Genomic DNA, 22200 nt, shown 5'->3' on the forward strand with positions numbered 1-22200 from the left:
AATATCACAGTGTGGATGGGGGACCATCCATCACAGAAATGATCATCGACAATTCCGCATCTGTCTCCCGTTTCGGCCATCTGGAAGATCAACAGACCTAGCCAACACCATGACGCTTACCACGACTCACATGCAACACGGTGGGACCAACTGCTTGTTCAAGCCGGCTGCATGACTAGAATGTCTAATGAAAGGTACTTTGCGATCAGATCTCTCATCCAGCCCTCCTTTCATTCTACACTCAGTCGCCTATTGTACTAAGGAAGTATCCTTAGTCACTAGCTTGCCCCGACCCGATAAGAACATGTTTCATCAACGTTAATATACCGTGAAACGCAGGGTATAAAAGCGCTGCTGCTGAAATCGTCACTATTACAGTCAAAAAGGGGAAGAATATCATTTTGGAGGTACATCAAAGTAAAATGAAACAGTGAACTGTATTAACAAAATTATATTCCTTTTGTTTGCTGAAACACCAAAAGAATGTATTGATCTCCAGATTTATAAAACGACTTTTAATTTTGAGCACAGTACCGAACGCCGTTTGACCCATTTGTGTATAGACAACTTGTGCTCCATGGTTGACCGTTTATTTGGCAACTCCGCGAGTCGTCTCGATCATTTTTTAGGTAATTCCCTTCGCTTTTTTTATTTTATTTAGCTTGCTGTAAAAATAAGCCCGTTCTCCGTGATCAGCAATCAATTTCGAATAGGAACAATGAGAGGAGACAAGGAGCTAGACTATGGGGTCTGTATCAGATGTTGTAATTTACAACTTAAGATTTTTCTTATAGATGGTGCCAGCAAGCAATGGTGAAACAATAACAAGTGCTTAATTAATAGCCTGAAAAAGCGGGGTTTTGTGCGAACTCGTGGAAAATTAATTTATAAAAAGGCGGGCTGAAGAAAATCGAAAAATTCGAAAAACCGCTGCAAGAAAGTGGCATCTAGCGTTAATGGAGATAAGCCGCGAAGTAAACAAACGTCAAGGCCTCGAAATAGGTCAGCCGGCTGCTTAATAACCTTTCACAGCTACGTGACTATATAAATGACAAAGGTTCGCCTCCGAGAACACACATTATTTTGAAATTTTACTAGTCAGAACTTCCGTTGTTGGTTTTACCTCACTGTTTAGCTTTTATCTCGTTCCATTCTTGTAGTAATTCGTAGAATTACATAGACCCTAGATCTTTAACTAGTCCAACATTTTTTGTTAACGACGTCCATAGTGAATCGTGTGATCATAACAATGCATCTTAGCGGTGTTTTTAGAAGATTTAAAAATGAAATTATAAGGAAGTATTATACTTATGCTACTGAACCGTTTCATTCATTGCCATGAGCACCAATCACTGCTTCTGCAGAAGATGCCATGAAGGTTGTCAAGTCTGGTGACAACATTTTTGTTCACAGTGCAGCAGCTACTCCATCAAAGCTTCTAGCTGTATTAGCTAACCATGGAAAGCAAAATAGACAGGAGAGAGTCACAGTATGTCACATCCATATTGAAGGAGCAATGGAGTACTTGAAACCAGAGTACAGTGGTAAACTCAACACCTCAATATTCTTGCACTTGTGTTTGCATAAATGGTATCATCTTGTTATTTTTGTCAGGCATATTCCGTGATAATTCCTTCTTCGTTGGTGCCAATGCTAGGGAGGCAGTCAACACTGGTAGGGCTGATTTCATACCCATCTTTCTCTCCGAGATACCACTGTTGTTTCAGCGGAAGATCATTCAACTAGATGTTGCCCTAATCAACGTAAGATAATGACTATTACAACAATATAATGAAAACTTAAGTGAGAATGTTATTTTTAGGTTTCTCCGCCTGATCAGCATGATTTCTGCAGCTTTGGTCCCAGTGTGGACGTGACGCGGCCTGCCGTAAAAAATGCCAAGTACATCATAGGCCAAATTAATCCAAAAATTCCGAGAACCTTTGGTGATGGGACAATCCACGTTCCCATTTGGACTGTATCGTCAACGTAGATGAAGAGCTTCCACAAAGACTAAAATGATTTTAATTGTGAGCACAGTACCTATGTATGTGTATGTTGTATTTCCACTTCGCGTTAATTATCTGTCCACCAATAAATAGTAATCAATAAAGAATAATCAATCTACGTACTCCGTTTTTATCAATAGCGCTATATTGTTAATTTCATTCAATTTTGAACAGTTTAAAGATAAAAAAAAAATACGAAAAACATATTTCACGTGTGTCGCGCCAGTACCTGTCAGTATTAGTAACCTGTATCTTAGGTATCCCGGAGGCCTAGCCCTATCAGGGATGCATTAAATAACATATTCTGTTTTTACTTTTCAGAAAGGTTGTTCAAACATGTTTGAACAACATTTCTAAAAATTGGAACTTTAATAATTCCTATTACTTTTGCAGTACAAAATAACATATAATGACATAGAATAGATTATATGTCGAAAACCCACTTCGCAGTGGATGAGATATGCACCCTGTTTAACTAAAGAAGCTGAAGTTATAATGAAAACTATAATTTTACTTATTTGCCTATCAAAGTTCTGTTACAAGAATCAAAGATGGGCAAACCGAAAACTAATAGCCAAGTCTCTACATCTTCCAGAGTTATACGTACTGTAGTAACTGAACAACAACTGAAGAACGCACCAACAGTCCAACGCCCAGCTGTGCAGTTGATTTTAACTGAATCGGAAGGGGACCCGGAATCTGACATAAGTACAGACGAAGTAAATGCGGATGTTATCTATATAGCTGAAGCATTATTCTATTGTTTAACGTACTACGTAACCCCTGCCGTGCGGACGTTCTTGCGCAGAAAGGAGCTGATTTCATCTACAGCTATAAATTGCGACTTTGCTGTTATAATGGAGACATTAAGTTCCAATAATGACACTGATAACACTTTTCTTGTCGAACCTCTCTCCTCCATGGAAATTCACACTGCAGTCAATGCGAGGAATCAAGTATGCCATTTGAATCTAGCTGAAATGAACAAAAACTGGTCAGACAACTTTTCTGTTTGGATAAAACTTTGTAAAAGTGTCGGTGATGTACTTAGTGCCACTAACGTGGAGAATGTTCACAACTGCCTCATGGAGGGCCAATATCAGTATGCAGTGGAAGATAAACCATTTTTTTGCGCGACGGGCACTCATGATGAAAATGCCGCGTTTGGTCTTAGCTGGCTTTTATACAGTTGTTTACTAAGACATGTGGCTCCGTCTCTGCGGAACTTCTTGATAGAAGTAAAACACCTTCCTTCATCAAGGACTTTGGATGCCTTCGACAACTTGAAATATATCATACAGCAGCAACGAACTGACACCAATTACCTCGCAGAAGGTGCTTATCGAAGACGTGATGCGACAACGCTGCAGGCTGCTTTTACCGGTAGAAACGCGACGTGTCACGGTAAGTTTTCGCAAGTTTCCGGGTGTTGTAAAACGTACCTGCAATCGTGGGTAAATATACTAACCATTTTAAACGCAAAGGAAGCTGCAGGAGAGGTTAAGGACGTCTTCAACGCCATCGTCATCTCTGAGAGATACACAATGGAGATACAGCCGACAATGGTTCTTTTCCCCATCTAACATTATATTTTTTATTTCGGTACACGATTCAACGTAACTCGTTGCGACGCGACAATTTTACCTGTTGTGCCAACCGTTTCTCCAGACTATGCAACAATTACTGGTGGCTGTTTACCGACTTCCGTACAAGTAACCGAATATTGAAGAATACGAACGAGCCCTATTAACCAAAAAAATTATTTTCAGAACCGAAGGTGAATTTTTTTTTAGTTAAACTGCTCGACGCAGTCGACGTCGGTGCGACAATGTACTACAAAACATTTCGAACGTTATACAGTAACCGTAAGGTTTTGTTCAAAATTTGTAAATAATCAAAATTCAATGTCGAGTAAAAAGGTTCTGTCCTTAACTATACGCTCGTGTACAATGTTTTTTATTCAATAAATTCAGCGTAAATGCTTATGCTTCGTATTTGTAAATGTCTACTTAATTCAAAAATCCATCCTCTTCCGTTCATCCTTTCGCGACTACTACTACGCACCAGTAGTTTTACGGTGGATCAGGTTCACACTGATTGGTGCTTGGACAGCGGGATCATCCCGCACCCCTATCTAATCTGGGAATCTTTTTATTAACTTACATTTTTAGAGTTATTTCTAGACTTACGTATACTTTCAGAAGCATTAATGCTTTTCGAAATTTAATTCCTCGTTTTCAAGTCACGACGTTAGATGGCAACTATGCTGTCATTTTTTTACGTCTGCATAGCCTGACAACACACATGTGTGGAGTCCCGTTGCTTTTGTTGAGATACACTGTTTATGAAACAGTTGATCAGTACTGGTCGTGTATATTTACCAAAATTTTTGGCAGAACCATAACGCAATTTGGTAAGGCATAGTTTTTAAACCGGTTCAATTCCGAATACTGCCCTAGCCCGTTATCTGCCAGTGAAAACAGTGACGACGCTGAAATGGTAGAAGACGAAATTACCATATTCCCTGATAATATGCAAAATGAAGCACGTGAACAAGCCGAAGACTGTATCCCTGCATTGGAAACGAACTTTGAGTCTAGTATGGTGACCAATGTACTACCAGAAATCGAAATCCATGTGCCAACATATCCCGACAATGCAGAATTGAGCTTGCCAACCTTGCCATGTCAACCTGTATGAGAAGAAGTCAATGAAGAAAAGCCAAATTTGGATTTCACGCTTGCACAAGTTGATAAATCAATACTTCCATTGTAAATCATAATGAAAAAAAAAGTAGAAAACATTGACATCCGGCCTCCCATTATTTCCTCGTTAACAGTTGAACTTCAAGAAATTGAGGATGCCCCACCCGTGAAATTGGCTTTGGGAAATGTTACCTCGAAATTAGTTCGGAATCAGTAGAAGAAACAGTATTGGCAAATCAAGTAAACCCAGTGATCGTTCAAGACATTCCTGTATGTCAGAGTCCTGTTGAATTTATCACCTTTGAAACAAAGACGGCCGAATCGCAAAATCTTGTTGTCCAAATGGATAGTGCACTTAATTCGAAGACCGAACAAGAAGCTAGTCAACTTGATTTGTTATTACCTCCAGCATCTTTCAGTGAGATTCCGCAAAGCGTAACACAAACGGAAGAGATAATTGCAGATTCCGCCGTCAAACGTAACGCAGATTCACGAATCGCTCACGAGAAGACTCAATCTCTAAGAGACTGGCAAACGATGAAAATAGAAATGGAATCAAAATTAGAAAACGAGAAGAAAAGAAGTGCTCCATGGTTGACCGTTTATTTGGCAACTCCGCGAGTCGTCTCGATCATTTTTTAGGTAATTCCCTTCGCTTTTTTTATTTTATTTAGCTTGCTGTAAAAATAAGCCCGTTCTCCGTGATCAGCAATCAATTTCGAATAGGAACAATGGGAGGAGACAAGGAGCTAGACTATGGGGTCTGTATCAGATGTTGTAATTTACAACTTAAGATATTTCTTATAGATGGTGCCAGCAAGCAATGGTGAAACAATAACAAGGGCTTAATTAATAGCCTGAAAAAGCGGGGTTTTGTGCGAACTCGTGGAAATTTAATTTATAAAAAGGCGGGCTGAAGAAAATCGAAAAATTCGAAAAACCGCTGCAAGAAAGTGGCATCTAGCGTTAATGGAAATAAGCCGCGAAGTAAACAAACGTCAAGGCCTCGAAATAGATCAGCCGGCTGCTTAATAACCTTTCACAGCTACGTGACTATATAAATGACAAAGGTTCGCCTCCGAGAACACACATTATTTTGAAATTTTACTAGTCAGAACTTCCGTTGTTGGTTTTACCTCACTGTTTAGCTTTTATCTCGTTCCATTCTTGTAGTAATTCGTAGAATCACATAGACCCTAGATCTTTAACTAGTCCAACATTTTTTGTTAACGACGTGCATAGTGAATCGTGTGATCATAACAATGCATCTTAGCGGTGTTTTTAGAAGATTTAAAAATGAAATTATAAGGAAGTATTATACTTATGCTACTGAACCGTTTCATTCATTGCCATGAGCACCAATCACTGCTTCTGCAGAAGATGCCATAAAGGTTGTCAAGTCTGGTGACAACATTTTTGTTCACAGTGCAGCAGCTACTCCATCAAAGCTTCTAGCTGCATTAGCTAACCATGGAAAGCAAAATAGACAGGAGAGAGTCACAGTATGTCACATCCATATTGAAGGAGCAATGGAGTACTTGAAACCAGAGTACAGTGGTAAACTCAACACCTCAATATTCTTGCACTTATGTTTGCATAAATGGTATCATCTTGTTATTTTTGTCAGGCATATTCCGTGATAATTCCTTCTTCGTTGGTGCCAATGCTAGGGAGGCAGTCAACACTGGTAGGGCTGATTTCATACCCATCTTTCTCTCCGAGATACCACTGTTGTTTCAGCGGAAGATCATTCAACTAGATGTTGCCCTAATCAACGTAAGATAATGACTATTACAACAATATAATGAAAACTTTAGTGAGAATGTTATTTTTAGGTTTCTCCGCCTGATCAGCATGATTTCTGCAGCTTTGGTCCCAGTGTGGACGTGACGCGGCCTGCCGTAAAAAATGCCAAGTACATCATAGGCCAAATTAATCCAAAAATTCCGAGAACCTTTGGTGATGGGACAATCCACGTTCCCATTTGGACTGTATCGTCAACGTAGATGAAGAGCTTCCACAAAGACCTCCATCAAAAATCAGTTCAATCGAAAACGCCATTAGTCGATTGATTGCCGACAGTCTGGTTGATAATGGGGCCACCCTACAAATGGGTATTTTCTTTTTTCTTTGTTCGCTACAAAAGTGAGTTCTTTTCTTTATTTCTCAGTTGAATTATCCAGGTATGGGAAATATCCCTGACGCTGTACTTTCGTCGCTAAAAAGCCATACAGACCTCGGAATACACTCGGAAATGTTTAGCGATGGCGTAGTAGATTTGGTTGAAGCTGGCTGCATTAGCAATAGCCAAAAAAAGATACTACCTGGCAAGATTGCGGATAGTTTCTGTCTGGGGTCTCGAAGGCTTTACGATTTTCTTGACAACAACCCATTCATAGGTACTCAATTCGCATACTCACGTAGAATTCTTTATTAATAAAGAGCTTTCAACATTAACTTGCAGTTATGGGTGACGTCCAATGGGTTAATTCGTCTTCATTGATCGCTCAGAATCCCAAGGTTACAGCCATCAATTCGTGCATCGAGATTGATTTAACCGGCCAAGTTGTAAGCGACTCCATTGGAACTAGAATGTATTCTGGTAATACGTTTATCGAAGAGGCCTTTACTAGAAAATTTTAAGCAGTAATTATGGATTTACTGGGTGTCGGTGGACAGGTTGATTTTCCACGTGGAGCAGCTATTTGTCCAGATGGTGGTAAGCCAGTTTTGGCATTACCGTGACTAGAAAGTTGGTTCCCTAGTGAAATTGCTCAGATTAAGAAGCAATTCGAAAATCAGTTGGCGAGCGAACGGGAGAGAACAGAGAATTTGAGCAAACTGGTCAAAAATGCCAAGTCTGAGAACGAAGAATTAGCTAAACGTGAAATAGTTCGTCTGGAAGAGACTTTAGCACATTTGGTAGAGGAGAAAACCCGTCAAGTTCAGACATAAGTCAACAATGAAGTATCGCAGTGTAATAACTCTGTTTTACATTGGACTGTCGCCCGTCAAGATGCCAATGTGCAAACAGAGGAGTCGCCCATTCCGGTCAGTAGCCTTCCAATGGAACAAACGGTGCCTTTGTTGAAGGTTGACAAAATTGAACCTACTGAATCGAATCCTTCAAAAAACGAAACGTATTCTCGCTGGGATAATCGAGATCTGCAAATCCATTGTCAGTGCGACAGTCTTCAGAAACAGGTGGCACGCGTTGAACAGGAAATGCAATTGCTCAAGCAAAAGAACTTATCGTTTCGAAAAAATCCGCCAACGAGGAAAAAGAACACACCCGCGAAGGCTCAACGGGAGACTTGGTGGTTAGACACTGACGAGTCGACAACATCGAGCACATCGCCTGTTTCCGATTGGAGACACTCTAGAGGCAGAAGCCAGTCGATGACAAACCTGAACGCAAGCAGAGACAGTTTAGCCGGGAAAAAGTCAACGCCCATTCAACGAGCACGTGAAGGACTTTCTAAGAGTCAAACGCCCAGGAGAGCGGTAAACACAATTTCTCAAATATGAGTTTCATTTCGTTATTTCTTACTATCGTTCATTTCAATTTTTTTCTGTCCTGATGTATAGTGGATGGAAGATCTATCCACTGACCATTCTTTGCGTGTCATACACACCTCAGGAATTAGTAGTGCAATTCCAACGAGCGAATGGGACACGGTTCTGAGCTCCATACAGAAAATTAGTGGCGATCTACAGGAAGTGTAGTCTCATATTGGACCATGACCAAGACCGTTATCGTACCTCTCTTACCAGAGTATGTTCTAATGTTACCTCATTGTTTGCTGTCACACAAACCTAATTAAATCAAGCATCAAAAGAATTGCTCAACCTCTGTCGCTATGGTGATAACGAATGATTTCCAGATTTGATCAAACGTCCGTTTAATTTATATTTCTTTCAAAACAGGTTTTTTTTTACTCTTCTCTAATATCTAAATGCAGTTTGTGACCTGGATTATCTTAACATTGCTCCACGGCATACCTCACGATAATAGGAATGCTCGTTTACCTCACCTTTTTTTGCTCCGAGACGTAACGCTTTTGCCGCAGCGCTACTGAAATTTTCGTTTTGCCCTATATTAGCCTTTGTAATTATGAAAGTAATGAAACATTTTATAATGTGGATTACTCATGGGTTTAAGTTCGTCTTAACCAGATAGCAAATAACGTCATAGGCTTTCTCAGTTAGCCACGCTAAAATGCAGGAAGTACCCAATCCTCCACGAAAAACCAAGACCTGCGTTTAGACCATGCCTCTAAAATGAAGAACAACTGATGAGTTATTTTTTGTGCTTGAAAGGTTTCACAGCGAACACTGTTACATCTGTCCAGCTTCCAAAACTATTGTTTTTTGTTGTGCAAAGTTTTTACTCGCAGTCAAACCATGAAAGGCGCTGTCGGTGGGATCATATTATTAAATATTGACTGTTTTTCTCTAGTTGGATGTAAGACTTCGGTTACTTGCTTCTCCTTGTTAATTTACAAGTGTTTCCCTGCTAACATCTACATTTACAATAGCGTCACCTTAATTTGTCTGCCGATTTTTGAAACAAATGTGTTTTGTAATGCTTTCCTGCCTTTCCATTGTTTTCCCGTCGTCTCGTCATCTATTTTATGATTTTATAATAATATACGTATTTTATGAGCAGCACTCTGTATTCATCTCCTGTTTTTTCGGGGTTTTGTATTGCTGAATTAAAAGATTGACTGCTACTGCAAAGCTGTTCAGTAATCAGCCAGGCTTTACGTAGAAATGCCGCAAATTAAAGAAGGAAGATGCCACTGAGGTATGGCAACATGGATGTTTCAAATGAATGCCAATGAATACCATTGTGGCAGCAAAGGATTTAAGCAGGACGCAAAGAATTGGGCGCATCATACAAACTCCTGTTTAGGGAATGGTCAGATGCTAAATTTCTCTGGATAGAAAAAAACCTTATAATTTAGGAGTGAATGCATTTCCAGGGAAAACTACTGTGTTCTAGCAGACGGCAGTTTGTAAATAAGCAAAGCAATTTTGGGTCTTATGTTTATTAATTTTTTCAATTACTCTTCAAGTAGAGTTAAAGTACTTCGATTTTGAAGGAAGATGACATTGTCTCTGTTGTATATTAACTTTTTAATGATAACTCCATCTTCTTTGGATGAGACACGGTCACCATAAATTTAATTCATTATATCGATATTCTGTTTGCGCAGAAGCAATAATTATCATTCATCTAAACAATAGAATCTGCCTGAAAGTAGATATGGCTTATGAAATCATTTTTTTTTTACTCTGATAAAACATACTTTGAGGAAAAAAAATATAAATATAAAAAGAAAGGGAAGGGACTTGTTCGTGTAACTTGAATCGCAACAGTTAGTTGACCACCGCAGTGTGAGCGTAATAGTCGCCACAGGACCCTTTGAGTTTACCGGGGTATCCCCCCCCCGGCTCTCATCAGTTACTTGACCCAGACGAATCTAAACCTAGCTGGATGTTTCTTCCAACGGAACTGCCTCACATAGTCACGTGATTTACCATCATATTCATGCATAGCTCGAATATCACAGTGTGGATGGGGGACCATCCATCACAGAAATGATCATCGACAATTCCGCATCTGTCTCCAGTTTTGGCCATCCGGACGATCTACAGACCTAGCCAACACCATGACGCTTACCACGACTCACATGCAACACGGTGGGACCAACTGCTTGTTCAAGCCGACTGCATGACTAGAATGTCTAATGAAAGGTACTTTGCGATCAGATCTCTCATCCAGCCCTCCTTTCATTCTACACTCAGTCGCCTATTGTACTAAGGAAGAATCCTTAGTCACTAGCTTGCCCCGACCCACTAAGGGGATGTTTCATCAACGTTAATATACCGTGAAACGCAGGGTATAAAAGCGCTGCTGCTGAAATCGTCAGTATTACAGTCAAAGGGGGAAGAATATAATTTTGGAGGTGCATCAAAGTAAAATGAAACAGTGAACTGTATTCACAAAGTTATATTCCTTTTGTTGGCAGAAATACCAAAAGAATATATTGATCTCCAGATTTATAAAACGACTTTTAACAGTGACTACATTACGGAACGCCGTTTGACCCATTTTTGTATAGACAACTTGTGCTCCATGGTTGACCGTTTATTTGGCAACTCCGCGAGTCGTCTCGATCATTTTTTTAGGTAATTTCCTTCGCTTTTTTTCATTTTATTTAGCTCGATGTCAAAATAAGCCTGTTCTCCGTGATCAGCAATCAATTTCGAATAGGAACAATGGGAGGAGACAAGGAGCTAGACTATGGGGTCTGTATCAGAAGTTGTAATTTACAACTTAAGATTTTTCCCACAGATGGTGCCAGAAAGCAATAGTGAAACAATAACAAGTGCTTAAGCTTCGAAATCTCCTCCTCAACTGTTGCAGCTGTCATCACTACCACTGTCTGGTGTGTACATACAGCCTGGAATGGTTTGACGATTTTTAAAAATATCTTCTTTGTTTTGTTTCGCTAAGTCACACATCTCGTATTTCAACGCTTAAAGTGGATAGGGATTGCTTAGGTTATAGTTATAGGCTTATCATTGGTTCAGGTACAAATTACACTGCAGTGAAATGCATTTTCCTTTTTCACAGTATATGAGCCACAGGTTTGATTGGAGCAGCTGCATACATTGCACACCATTCCAATAAATCACAACGTAAGTGGAGCAGAATTCTTATGCAACTTGTCAGCATTGGTATGATTTTTGTATTTTTTTATCCATTTTCAGTAGCTGGCATTGCAAGATTTTCTCCTTCCCTAGGATTTGCATCAGTAGGTTCAGCAAGACTTCTGTATATTTACCCATTTAACGTCACTCACAACAGCCAACGTTGAGAATCCAAATAAGAGAACAGGGATGGTTGAAAAGATTCATAAATGTGTCATATTGGCCAGGAGAAAATACACTCAATATCCAACTTTACCAAGCTTAGTGTCAGTTTTAGGATTAGCAGTGAGGGCTTGAACAGAAACAAGGCACTCATTGATTTTTGTTTGAAGGTCTCTTAGATCATGGATAAACAAGTAACGAAGAACATTAGCAGCATTGCTAAGTTCAGCAAGACTTTTGAATATATACCCATTTAACATTACTTACAACAAGCCAATCTAAAATTTCAGGCCTTGTTCCTTTTGGGAACGGGCAATCAAGATTGTTCATATATTGCTCAAAAGCTTGGTTCCACTGTATAGCTGTTGTGTTTCTTAGTAGTTCTCCGTCTTCAACCTGGAACTAGGTTGTCACCATTTCAGGTCAGGTTGAAAAACACATCGCCATCTCCAGATTGATGTTTCGTTCAGATATTTAATGGTATTTTAAAGATTTCAGTGCTTCTGCTGCCATTCCTGGATAGATCGGAGGACGACTTGCAGACTCGTTTCCGTCGACAACAAAGAATATCGTGCCACTGCTGTGTTGGCCATGATTCTTGGAAACACAATGTGTCTTGTTGGTGGATCGGAGGTTTATATAATCATGAGACGCATAAGACATCTATTTAAGTAGAAGCACCTAGACTTTACATTCTATTTGCTAGGGTTGGGGAGTGGAGCAGGAGCAGCATTGTTGGCAGAAGTGTGCCGAACAACTTTTTATAGGGGAGAGGACATCAGTTTTATCTGTGTGCAGCGACCTTGGACAAGTTGGACTCCTCATTGGTACGCTAATGGTTTGCAGATTTAATTTACAGCCGATTGCATACGCTTATTTGAGTTTGATAGGTCCAGGTTTTCAAATCATTCTAGAGTATATCAACTTTACCTTGTTCGGTGGTGCGCTTATCGTGCGGCCATTTAACGCACCCGTACTGTTTATGGCCGTTCTGTGGATTTGCTTCCTCATGTTTTTGCGTGCGTTGTATCAGAACCTTGATGTCAGTATTTCATTGGTGGTTTCAGGGAGTATTTCATTGAAGAAAATTTGAATAGAGAGACCGCCCCACATCCTGCCACATATTCAACCTATATAAATGGTAAAACCTTTTTATACAAAAAAAAAACTCAACTTATTTGTTATTTAATTTTTTTTTCAGAATTTCTCCATGACGATACCGTCGTACTATTCGGAATGACAGCAATACTGTTCTTTGGTCAAGTTTCTATAGAGGTAACTTTCTTTTTTTCGTTCCGTGTGATAGCTGCAAATTGCTTAATGAGTTCTTTGGTCTTAACAGACTATAATTCCTCCCTGTTTTCAAGGCTTTTCGACAACACCAGCTTCGAAATCAGTTTAGTTTATATGGTAAACTGTAAGAAGCAATCTTTAAGAAATCACCTCCTTAATGTTTTCTCATGGGTTGGAGGTTTTTCCGTTGCAATCTATTTGCTAGTGTCTGTAACGACAAAACTTAGCCTTCCTTAGCACTCAAACTCAAACATGCACGAGTATTTTGTTGTAGTGCATTTATCAATCCACGAATAAAACGCTAAAAAATTATTTGAATAATATGTCTACGTACTCCGTTTTTTTATTTCAATAGCGCTGGATTTTTAACTTCATTGATATTCTTGCCAATTTGCTAATAAGGTGCATAAAACATGCCTTTTGCTAAAATTTTACCATTGCTGCATCATACTGGCGCACCAACATTGTTCGCCGTTTTTTCCGTTTATATCAGAAATTTCTAATGCTATGAAAAATACAAAGTCAATTTTCAATTTCGATAGTTTAAACATTTTTTTTAACACGAAAAACACATTTCATGTGTGTCGCGCTAGTACCTTCCGGTAGTAAGGTGGGTCTCAGGTAACACGGAGGCCTAGCTCTATCAGGGATGCATTAAATGATATATTCTGTTTTTACTTTTCCGAAAAGTTGTTCAAACATGTTTGAACAACATTTCTAAAAATTGGAACGTTAATAATCCCTATTACTTCTGCAGTAAAAAATAACATAGAATGACATAGAATAGATTTTATGTCGAAAACCCCTTCCCAGTGGACGAGATACGCACCCTGTTGTATTAAGGCAGCTGAAATCATAATGAAAATTTATATTGTTTCTTATTTACCTCTGAAAGAGTTCTATAACAAGAATCCAAAATGGGTAAGACGCATAACAATATTCAAGTCCATACATCTTCAAGAGTGATACGAACACTGGTAGCTGAACATGAAGTTAAAAACGCACCAATAGTCCAACGCGTAATTGTGCCGTTGATTTTACCGGAACCTCAACCCCAGCCGGAAGCTGAGCCAGAACTAAGTACTGACGAAGTAAGTACGGATGACATTTACATAGCAGAAGCATTGTTCTTCTGCCTCACATATGTCGTTACTCCGGCCGTGCGCTACTTTTTGTGCAGTAAGGGACTGATTTCCTCTAGGGCTACTAACTGTGACTTCGCAGATATCATGGAGATAATAAATTCCTACAACAACGATAGGAACTTTCTTGTTATCCCTCTTTCGACCATAGAAATTCGTAACGCAATCAATGCCAGGAACACGGCCTGCCACATCAATCTAGCTGAAGTGAAAACAAACTGGTCCGAAAACTTATCCATTTGGGTCAAGCTCTGCCAAAGTGTTGGCGATGAAGATAGTGCTGCAGACGTGCAGACTGTACACACCCGCCTCACGGAGGGTAAATATCATCGTGCAATCGCCAAAAAACGCTTTGTCTGTATAACGGGCACCTACGACGAAAATGCCTCTTTCGGTCTTAGTTTGATTTTATATAGCTGCCTTATAAGATATGTTAGTCCATCACTCCGGACCTTCTTGATAGAAGTTAAACATGCAGCTACGTCAACGAGCTTTGACGTCTACAAAAATTTGAAAAGGATTATAGCAGAACAAAAATCTAATAGAAATTACCTCGCAACAGGTGCGTCTCAAAGGAATGATGCGTCAATGTTGAAGGCAGCAATGGACGCTAGAAACAACGTGTGCCACGGTAAGTTTTCGCAAGGTTTTTGGTTTTGGAAGATGTACCTACAATCGTGGGTAGACCTGCTGGATGTTATAAATGCAAATGAAGCTGCCGCACAAGTTAAGGATGTCCTTAATGCGATCGAAATCTCTGAAAGACATGCTACACTGATTCACGCTAGAATGCTACTTTTCCGAAATTAAAATGAGATTTTTGAATTCTGTAAACCATTCGAAACTGTTGATAGAGTGGTGCCCGTTGTTTATCCGGAATATGGAAGAACTACCAATGGCTATTCACCGAAAAAAGATTGCGAACGAGTCGTTTAACCTGAATGATCCTTTTCCCATCCTAAGGTGGAATTTTCATTTCAGGTAAACAGCTCGACCAGTCCACTTCGGTGCAACAATGTAGCCAACCAATTAATGGTTGGCTAAGCCCGTTTCCGGTTAACAATGCGGCGCCCATCACTTTTCCGGAATATGGAAATATTACCGGTGTCAGTTTTTGGAAAAACGATTACGACGGAGTCGCTTAACTCGATAATTACACGGGGTCCCGTCTGCGTTTGCTGAACAGCATCGACAGAAGTCATGAATGAACCGTGAGTAATGTATTAAAAAACATTTCGAACGTTATACAGTAACCGTAAGGTTTTGTTCAAAATTTTGTAATATTCAACTCCAATGTCGAAATAAAAGGTTTTGTCCTTAAATATTCATTTCTGCGTACAATGTGGTTTATTCAATCAATTCAGCGTAAATTTAAATATTTTTAATTAACTTACATTTTTAGATTTATTTGTAGACGTACGTATACTTTCAGAAGCATTCATACTTTTCGAAATTTAATTCCTCGTTTTCAAATCACGACGCTAGATGGCGATTGCGCTGTCATTTTTTGACGTCTGTATATAGCCTGACAACACACATGTGTGAAGGCCCGTTGCTTTTGTGAGATACACTGTTTATGAAACAGTTGATCAGCACTGGTCGTTTGGTATATATTTACCAAATTTTTGGCAGAACTGTAACGCAATTTGGTAACGCTATAGTTTTTAAACCCGTTGTGTCGAGATCAGGAAAATTCTTCAAAATAGCGTCAGATTTTCGTCATATTACGACCAGGTAAGTTCATTAACATTTGAGTTCTATAGCTGGAGTATACTGCATAAACTTTCGGGTCTTACGTTAGTCTATAATACGATTCCCTATCTCAGAAGCTTTTCTAGCTATTAATCATGTTTGAACAAAATTTTAGGAAACATGAAGATTTTCTGTAAAAGCAGCCATCAAAAAATATGAACGATAAACCCAAACCATTTAAAAGAGTCATCGTCTATGAAGAATTTGTTGATGAGTCCACTGACGTTTCAGATGATGGTATAGTTCTACATAAATTTAATTACTCTTGACTTTGTGTTACCTGTTACCTTCTCAAACCACATATTTTTACAAGAATTCTCTCTACTCTTCTTCCCAAACAAAATTGAAGAGTAGTTGGTTTTTATTAGTATAATTGCAGTGTTAGATCACAGAGTCATAGCACATAATTGTATTTCAAAAGAGCACGTTTTTGTGTTGCACATGCTTTGGAATCGCACCAAAGCATACTTTTAGAAAACATTTAAGCTGACGGATACCTTAAAATTTTAGTCAAGTCTGCAAAAAGAAAATGCTTAGTTACTGATATGCCAAAATGCATATAATGTTTACATTGTTGACGACTAAACGGCTTTCAATTAACGTTTCGCCAGAAGCCGTCTGTAATTCCTCATAAATTGAAAGCGCGATTTAAAAAAAAACTTATTGTGAAAGTAACTATAGATTCAAGGCTGCAGCGTAGCTCTGCCTCGGCTCAACGAAAAAGATTATTATGCCTCTATTTTATTAGTAGCTCGCAAGTCGCGTGACTAAATTGTATTTTTACATTTATAGTTAGACAGAACTATCCAAGTTAGCCATCCTTACCCACTTCTCAGGTAGTACGAATGCATTTTCCATTCATTCGCATCCTTCGCCAGGGAGAAGCTTCCGCTCACGCGCCCGCCGCGTGCCGTATGCGTTTATGGCTAGGGCATGTTGTCAATTCGTTAGGCTCATCGGCAGTTACAAACTGTCGAATTGCCTCCCTTATTTTCTTTAATCAGGTGTTAGCAGACATCTCCTAGAAGCATAAGATTTTGTGTTAAATACGTTTCTTTTTTGCTGTAACCTAGTGATGGTTTAAGTTGTGCAGCTGCAAATTCGTTTCCTCATGTTGTGATCAACCAAATATAATTTTTACAATATCAGAAAAGCAGAGGGTTGATGTTGGTCACGCCATGCTAATCCTGACCGTCCTACGCTGGCAGTTGCAAAGTGTTAATCCAAACTTGCGTGCTATTCACTCGTTTAACCCTATTTTTATGCTAACGTCGATGTTTCCCAGACTCAGAAGGTCAGACTTGCATTTAAAAAAGGGAAAGCTTTTCCCATGGTTGGCGGTGATGATTGATGAGCAGACTGGATCGTTAATGAGGATTGGGGCAGACAGAAGAGGGAACAGTACGAGATAGCGTACTTTTTTGGATGGGACAAGCGGTAACGGTAGAGCAAAAGATGGGGGGGGATGAGCGTGCCACACTGTCAGCAATGGGGCCTAGACGTGGTTGTACCGGTGCTGATAAGCACCGGATGTGAAGTCACGTGGCCTCCTGTGCGATTCGCGTGCATCACCTCGTTTCGGGTTACGGACCGTTATTATTCCCAAAGCAAACCGTGCTTTTGTTTGTACGTCGCTTTAAAAAAAAATGTAGTTACATTTAAAAAAAACTAAGGTTAGGTGCGTTTGTACAATTGATTAATTTCTTCCATGCTTGCAGATATTCGGGAATACGGCCAACGTTTAGGAATTGACCTCACAGCTAACCCGACATTAACAAATTTGGTGAGGGATTGGATCTTACAACCTCTCCCTCGCTATTGGTTCCCATGGTAATTAAATTAGTTATTATTTTTTATTGAATTTTGGTTAATTTTATGGATTTACATTTTTATTCGGTAGTCTTGACACTCGAACGGGCCAGTGGTTTTATTCAAATGCTCTGAACGGTCAGTCCATTTGGCATCATCCTCTTGAGGACATCCACAGGAATTTGGCTAAAGAATATTTATCCTTCCAGACAATTAGAGGTACAGTAGGTTTCGAATCTAGTTTCGAAGCTCGTTGATTGATCAACGAAAGAAATTTTAGGTAATAATAAATACACTTACTTAACAGAAAGGGAGAACCCAGAAGGAGAGTCATCGGAACAATCCATGGAAAGTGGTCTGAGCACAAAGGGATTTGGGGGCCTCTCATCTTCCACTATGGGAGGCATCACACCCATCAAAACGCCACTTCCACGAACACTGGTAATTCTCATTAAACGTCGATGTAAAAACATGCATTGTGTTCACGCTTTCTTTTTATCAGGCACCATTGAAAAGGATTCCAAAAATTGAGTCAACAACAAATGTTCTGACAACGTCTCCAAATCCTTTGCCTCCCTTTTGTGATCCAACTTCACCTCATTCGCACAGCGAACAAGTCCGACAGGTGTCGTTTTCTACGTTCAAATCGAGCGATATCATATCTTCACTTTTACCTGGAGACCTCCTTTTTGAAAATCGTGATCGTCCAACCACGGTAGTGGCGCCTTTTAATCATTCCATTCTGCCCGTTTCAACGGCAGGAAGCCTTCATAGTAAATTAATGGGTTCGAAAGATGATGAACTAACCCAGCAAATGAAACAAGTCACAGTTTACCCTACTTCCGCAAGTAGAAACTTGAATCCTTTAACGACTGATAAAAGTATCGTTAAAGAGCTGTCGATTTCCGTCTCTAAGTGTCAATTGGAACCGGTAGCTCAGCAATCGAAGCCACGAACAAGTTTTACTGAACGCCTAGCTGCAAAAAAAGCGTCTCAAAAGCTCAAAAGCAACGAATCGTCAGAATCTTGCCTGTCGAATGCGAACAAAATGGATCGCACAAGTGCAATGAATTCAGAGAAGAGGCACGTCCATTTTGATTTAGAACCAAATCACTACCATCAGTATACCCCGGAATGTTCTGAAGAAAACAAGGCGACCGAAAGGTCAGAATCCTCAAGCTCGGAAGACATTCTAGACTTGGTAGGTGATCCTGAATATTTGAAACCGTTAACCGATGTTCAGTGCTACCCGACAGCGTACGAAGAGAAAAGATGGGAGGTGTCATTCACCTCATTTGGATTGGCTTCTCCAAACATTTCACCAGTGAAAATTTCAACGGCATTTATTGACAATGAAGATTCTAATGAAATGGTGACGCGTTTCAATTCTGAATACTGCCCTAGTCCGTTGTCTGCCAGTGAAAAGAGTGACGACGCTGATGTGGTAGAAGACGAAACTACCATATGCCCTGACAATATGCAAAATGAAGCAAGTGAACAAGTCGAAAATTGTATCCCTGCATTGGAAACGAACCTTGAGTCTTGTATGGTGACTAATGTACTGCCAGAAATCGAAATCCATGTGCCAACGCGTCCTGACAATGCAGAAACGCTCTTGTCAACCATGCCATTTCAACCTGTACGAGAGGAAGTCAATGAAGAAAAGCGAAATCTGGATTTCACGTTTGCACAAGTTGATAAATCAAATACTTCTATTGCAAATCATAATGGAAAAGAAGTAGAAAACATTGACATCCCGCCTCCCATTATTTCCCCGTTAAAAGTTGAACCTCAAGAAATCGATGATGTCCTATCCGTGAAATTGGCTTTGGAAAATGTTACCTCGAAATTAGTTGGAAGCATTACGCGTTCGGAATCACTAGAAGAATTAGTATTGGCAAATCAAGTAAACCCAGTGATCGTTCAAGACGTTCCTGTATGCCCGAGTCCTGTTCAATTTATCACGTGTGAAACAAAGTCGGTCGAATCGCAAAATCCTGTTGTCCAAATGGATATTAATTTGAATTCCGAACAAGAAGCTAGTCAACTTGATTTGTTATTACCTCCGACATCTTTCAGTGAGATTCCGCAAAGCGTGACACAAACGGAAGAGGTAGTTGCAGATTCCTCTGTCAAATGTAACGCATCAGATTCACGAATCGCTTATGAGAAGACTCAATCTCTAGAAGACTGGCAAACGATAAAAAAAGAAATGGAATCAAAATTAGAAAACGAGAAGAAAAGACTAGAAAGTTGGTTCGCTAGTGAAATTGCTCAAATTAAGAAACAATTCGAAAATCAGCTGGCAAGCGAACGGGAGAGAACAGAAAATTTGAGCAAACTGGTCGAAAATGCCAAGTCTGAAAAAGAACAATTAGCCAAACGTGAAATAGTTCGTCTAGAAGAGACTCTAGCACATTTGGTAGAGGAGAAAACCCGTCAAGTTCAGACACAAGTCAACAATGAAGTATCGCAGTGTAATAGCTCTGTTTTACATCGGACCGTCGCCCGTCAAGATGCCAATGTGCAAACAGAGGAGCCGCCCATTCTGGTCAGTAGCCTTCCAATGGAACAAATGGTGCCTTTGTTGAAGGTTGACAAAATTGAAACAACTGAATCGAATCCTTCAAAAAACGAAACGTATTCTCGCTGGGAAAGTCGAGACTCACCAAGACGAGACTCGCGAATCCATTGCCAGTGCGACAACCTGCAGAAACAGGTGGCACGCGTGGAAAGAGAAATGCAACTGCTGAAGCAAAAGAATTTGTCGTTCCAAAAAAATGTGCCAACCAGGAAAAAGAGCACACCTGTCAAGGCTCAAAGAGAGCCCTGGTGGTTGGACACTGACGAATCGGCAACATCGACCACTTCTTCCGTCTCCGATTGGAGACACTCTAGAGGCAGAAGCCAGTCGATGACAAACCTGAACGCAAGCAGAGACAGTTTAGCCGGAAAAAAGTCAACGCCCATTCAACGAGCACGTGAGGGACTTACTAAGAGTCAAACGCCCAGGAGAGCGGTAAACACAATTTCTCGAATATGAGTTTTATTTCGTTATTTCTTACTATCGTTAATCTTAATTTCGGTCATGAAATATAGTGGATGGAAGATTTATCGACCGACCAATCTTCGGTTGATACACCTACATCAGGAATCAGCAGTGCAATTTCCACCGGAGAGTGGGACACAGTTCTAAGTTCCATACAAAAAATTAGTGGCGACCTGCAGGAAGTGTGGTCTCATATTGGACCTCGACCAAGACCGCTATCCTACCTTTCCTACCAAAGTAAGTTCTAATGTTACCTCATTCTTTTGCTGTCACACAAACCTAATTAACTACGAATTTTTGGATATTCAGGTCCACTATGGATGCCTTCATCCCAGTCGCTCATGACTAACGATCGCGTGCCTCTACATTGGTCTTTTAGCGGATCGACAGCCGAGCGTACGCAAGCGCTGAGGCTCTGGTTACAACAAAACAAAACGCAGCATTCCAAATCTTTCCTCTGACAGCCAAAAAACAGTATTAGCCGTCCAAACTTACCTAGGTTTCCTTTTTGTTGATAACCTTTTTATTATCAAAGTCAAATGTATAATCAGTTTTGTATGGGAATGAAACGGTCTGAATGGGACATATTTACCATTATTAATAATTGTGTCGTTTGAGGTGCCGTTCTGCTTTACCCCGACAGGAAAAAAGGATTAAAGACCGTGCCTTTGTCTGGATTTCTACAGCTTTTCGAAAAGGGAAGTGCTGAAAATGTAATAAAGACCGGATATAACTCGGCGAGTAGGACGAGTTCAGGTTTCAACGAACTTACGATAAAGGTGGGAAACAATTCTGACCTTTGTATGTTGCTTCGATTTTGTTTATAGCCAAATCTAACACTGTGTGAACGCTGAAATCTGATACGCAGAGCTAGTTTGTATTGAAAAATTGTTTTTTTTTTTTTCTATTCCTATTCTGATTCTTTCTCTCCCCCTCGATGGGGGGATGTTTCCTACAGGGGTTTTGGGTGGGGTGATCACAAAATAGAGAACAGGAAAATGTCGTTACTCTTCTACTCAGCGACCCCTGTCTAACCAACGCGGACCTCCCCTGTGGTTCGTATTTTACGTAGGTGACTGGGTTGAATACCCAATGAAGTTGAAAGTTATCGCTGCGAGATCAGAATAACAGAGTGTCCGCTAACTTGTGTTACTAAGAATACGCGGTGGTGCGCTGGAGTAAATGCGACAATGCTATTGTCCTTTGAAAGCTAGCCTTACTCAATTCCCATCATAGGACAGGATTCCTTCAAATCAGTAAGTTTTCTGATGCGTTTGGTACGTGTGATTAAGTTAGATCGCATATGTTTGGCTCAAGTGTCATAAATGATGCAATTCATATTTTCGTCTGTAGCCGTTTTGTTTAGGTCCGTGAACTGTTTGCTGGTGCTATGTTCAACGTGAAACTGTCGTGACCAACGATTAGAGCAAGAACACGGATGATAGCGCACAGAACAAAAAAAATTTAGTTTTATATACGCCGCCCAAAGATCAACGTCCACAGTCCAATGACCAAATTATGCGGCTTGATGAAACTGGGGTAGGAGACTGGATGGGAAA

The 22200-nt window shown here is 40.0% G+C and overlaps 2 protein-coding genes, 1 long non-coding RNA gene and 1 pseudogene across 3 annotated transcripts; all 4 read left to right on the forward strand.

The window, feature by feature from the left end:
• Positions 1–995: 995 nt before the first annotated feature.
• LOC130698571 (4-hydroxybutyrate coenzyme A transferase-like) lies at positions 996–2127 on the forward strand. The gene is made up of 3 exons (XM_057521249.2): positions 996–1544; positions 1615–1763; positions 1823–2127. The coding sequence occupies exons 1-3, from the start codon at positions 1373–1375 to the stop codon at positions 1991–1993; spliced, it is 492 nt and encodes a 163-aa protein (XP_057377232.1). The 5' UTR covers positions 996–1372; the 3' UTR covers positions 1994–2127.
• A 2806-nt stretch (positions 2128–4933) lies between these two features.
• LOC130698531 (4-hydroxybutyrate coenzyme A transferase-like) lies at positions 4934–9340 on the forward strand (annotated as a pseudogene).
• A 1858-nt stretch (positions 9341–11198) lies between these two features.
• LOC132087809 (uncharacterized) lies at positions 11199–11689 on the forward strand. The gene is made up of 2 exons (XR_009420625.1): positions 11199–11461; positions 11528–11689. It is a non-coding gene; the product is annotated as an uncharacterized LOC132087809 (long non-coding RNA).
• A 3889-nt stretch (positions 11690–15578) lies between these two features.
• Positions 15579–21224, forward strand: LOC130698500 (uncharacterized). The gene is made up of 8 exons (XM_057521158.2): positions 15579–15765; positions 15899–16020; positions 17502–17613; positions 17684–17811; positions 17900–18033; positions 18095–20611; positions 20692–20878; positions 20951–21224. Exons 2-8 carry the CDS (start codon positions 15939–15941, stop codon positions 21100–21102), a joined length of 3312 nt encoding a protein of 1103 aa, XP_057377141.1. The 5' UTR covers positions 15579–15765; positions 15899–15938; the 3' UTR covers positions 21103–21224.
• Positions 21225–22200: the final 976 nt, after the last annotated feature.

Source organism: Daphnia carinata, chromosome 3 (genome assembly GCF_022539665.2).
Source record: "Daphnia carinata strain CSIRO-1 chromosome 3, CSIRO_AGI_Dcar_HiC_V3, whole genome shotgun sequence".
Taxonomy (NCBI): domain Eukaryota; kingdom Metazoa; phylum Arthropoda; class Branchiopoda; order Diplostraca; family Daphniidae; genus Daphnia; species Daphnia carinata.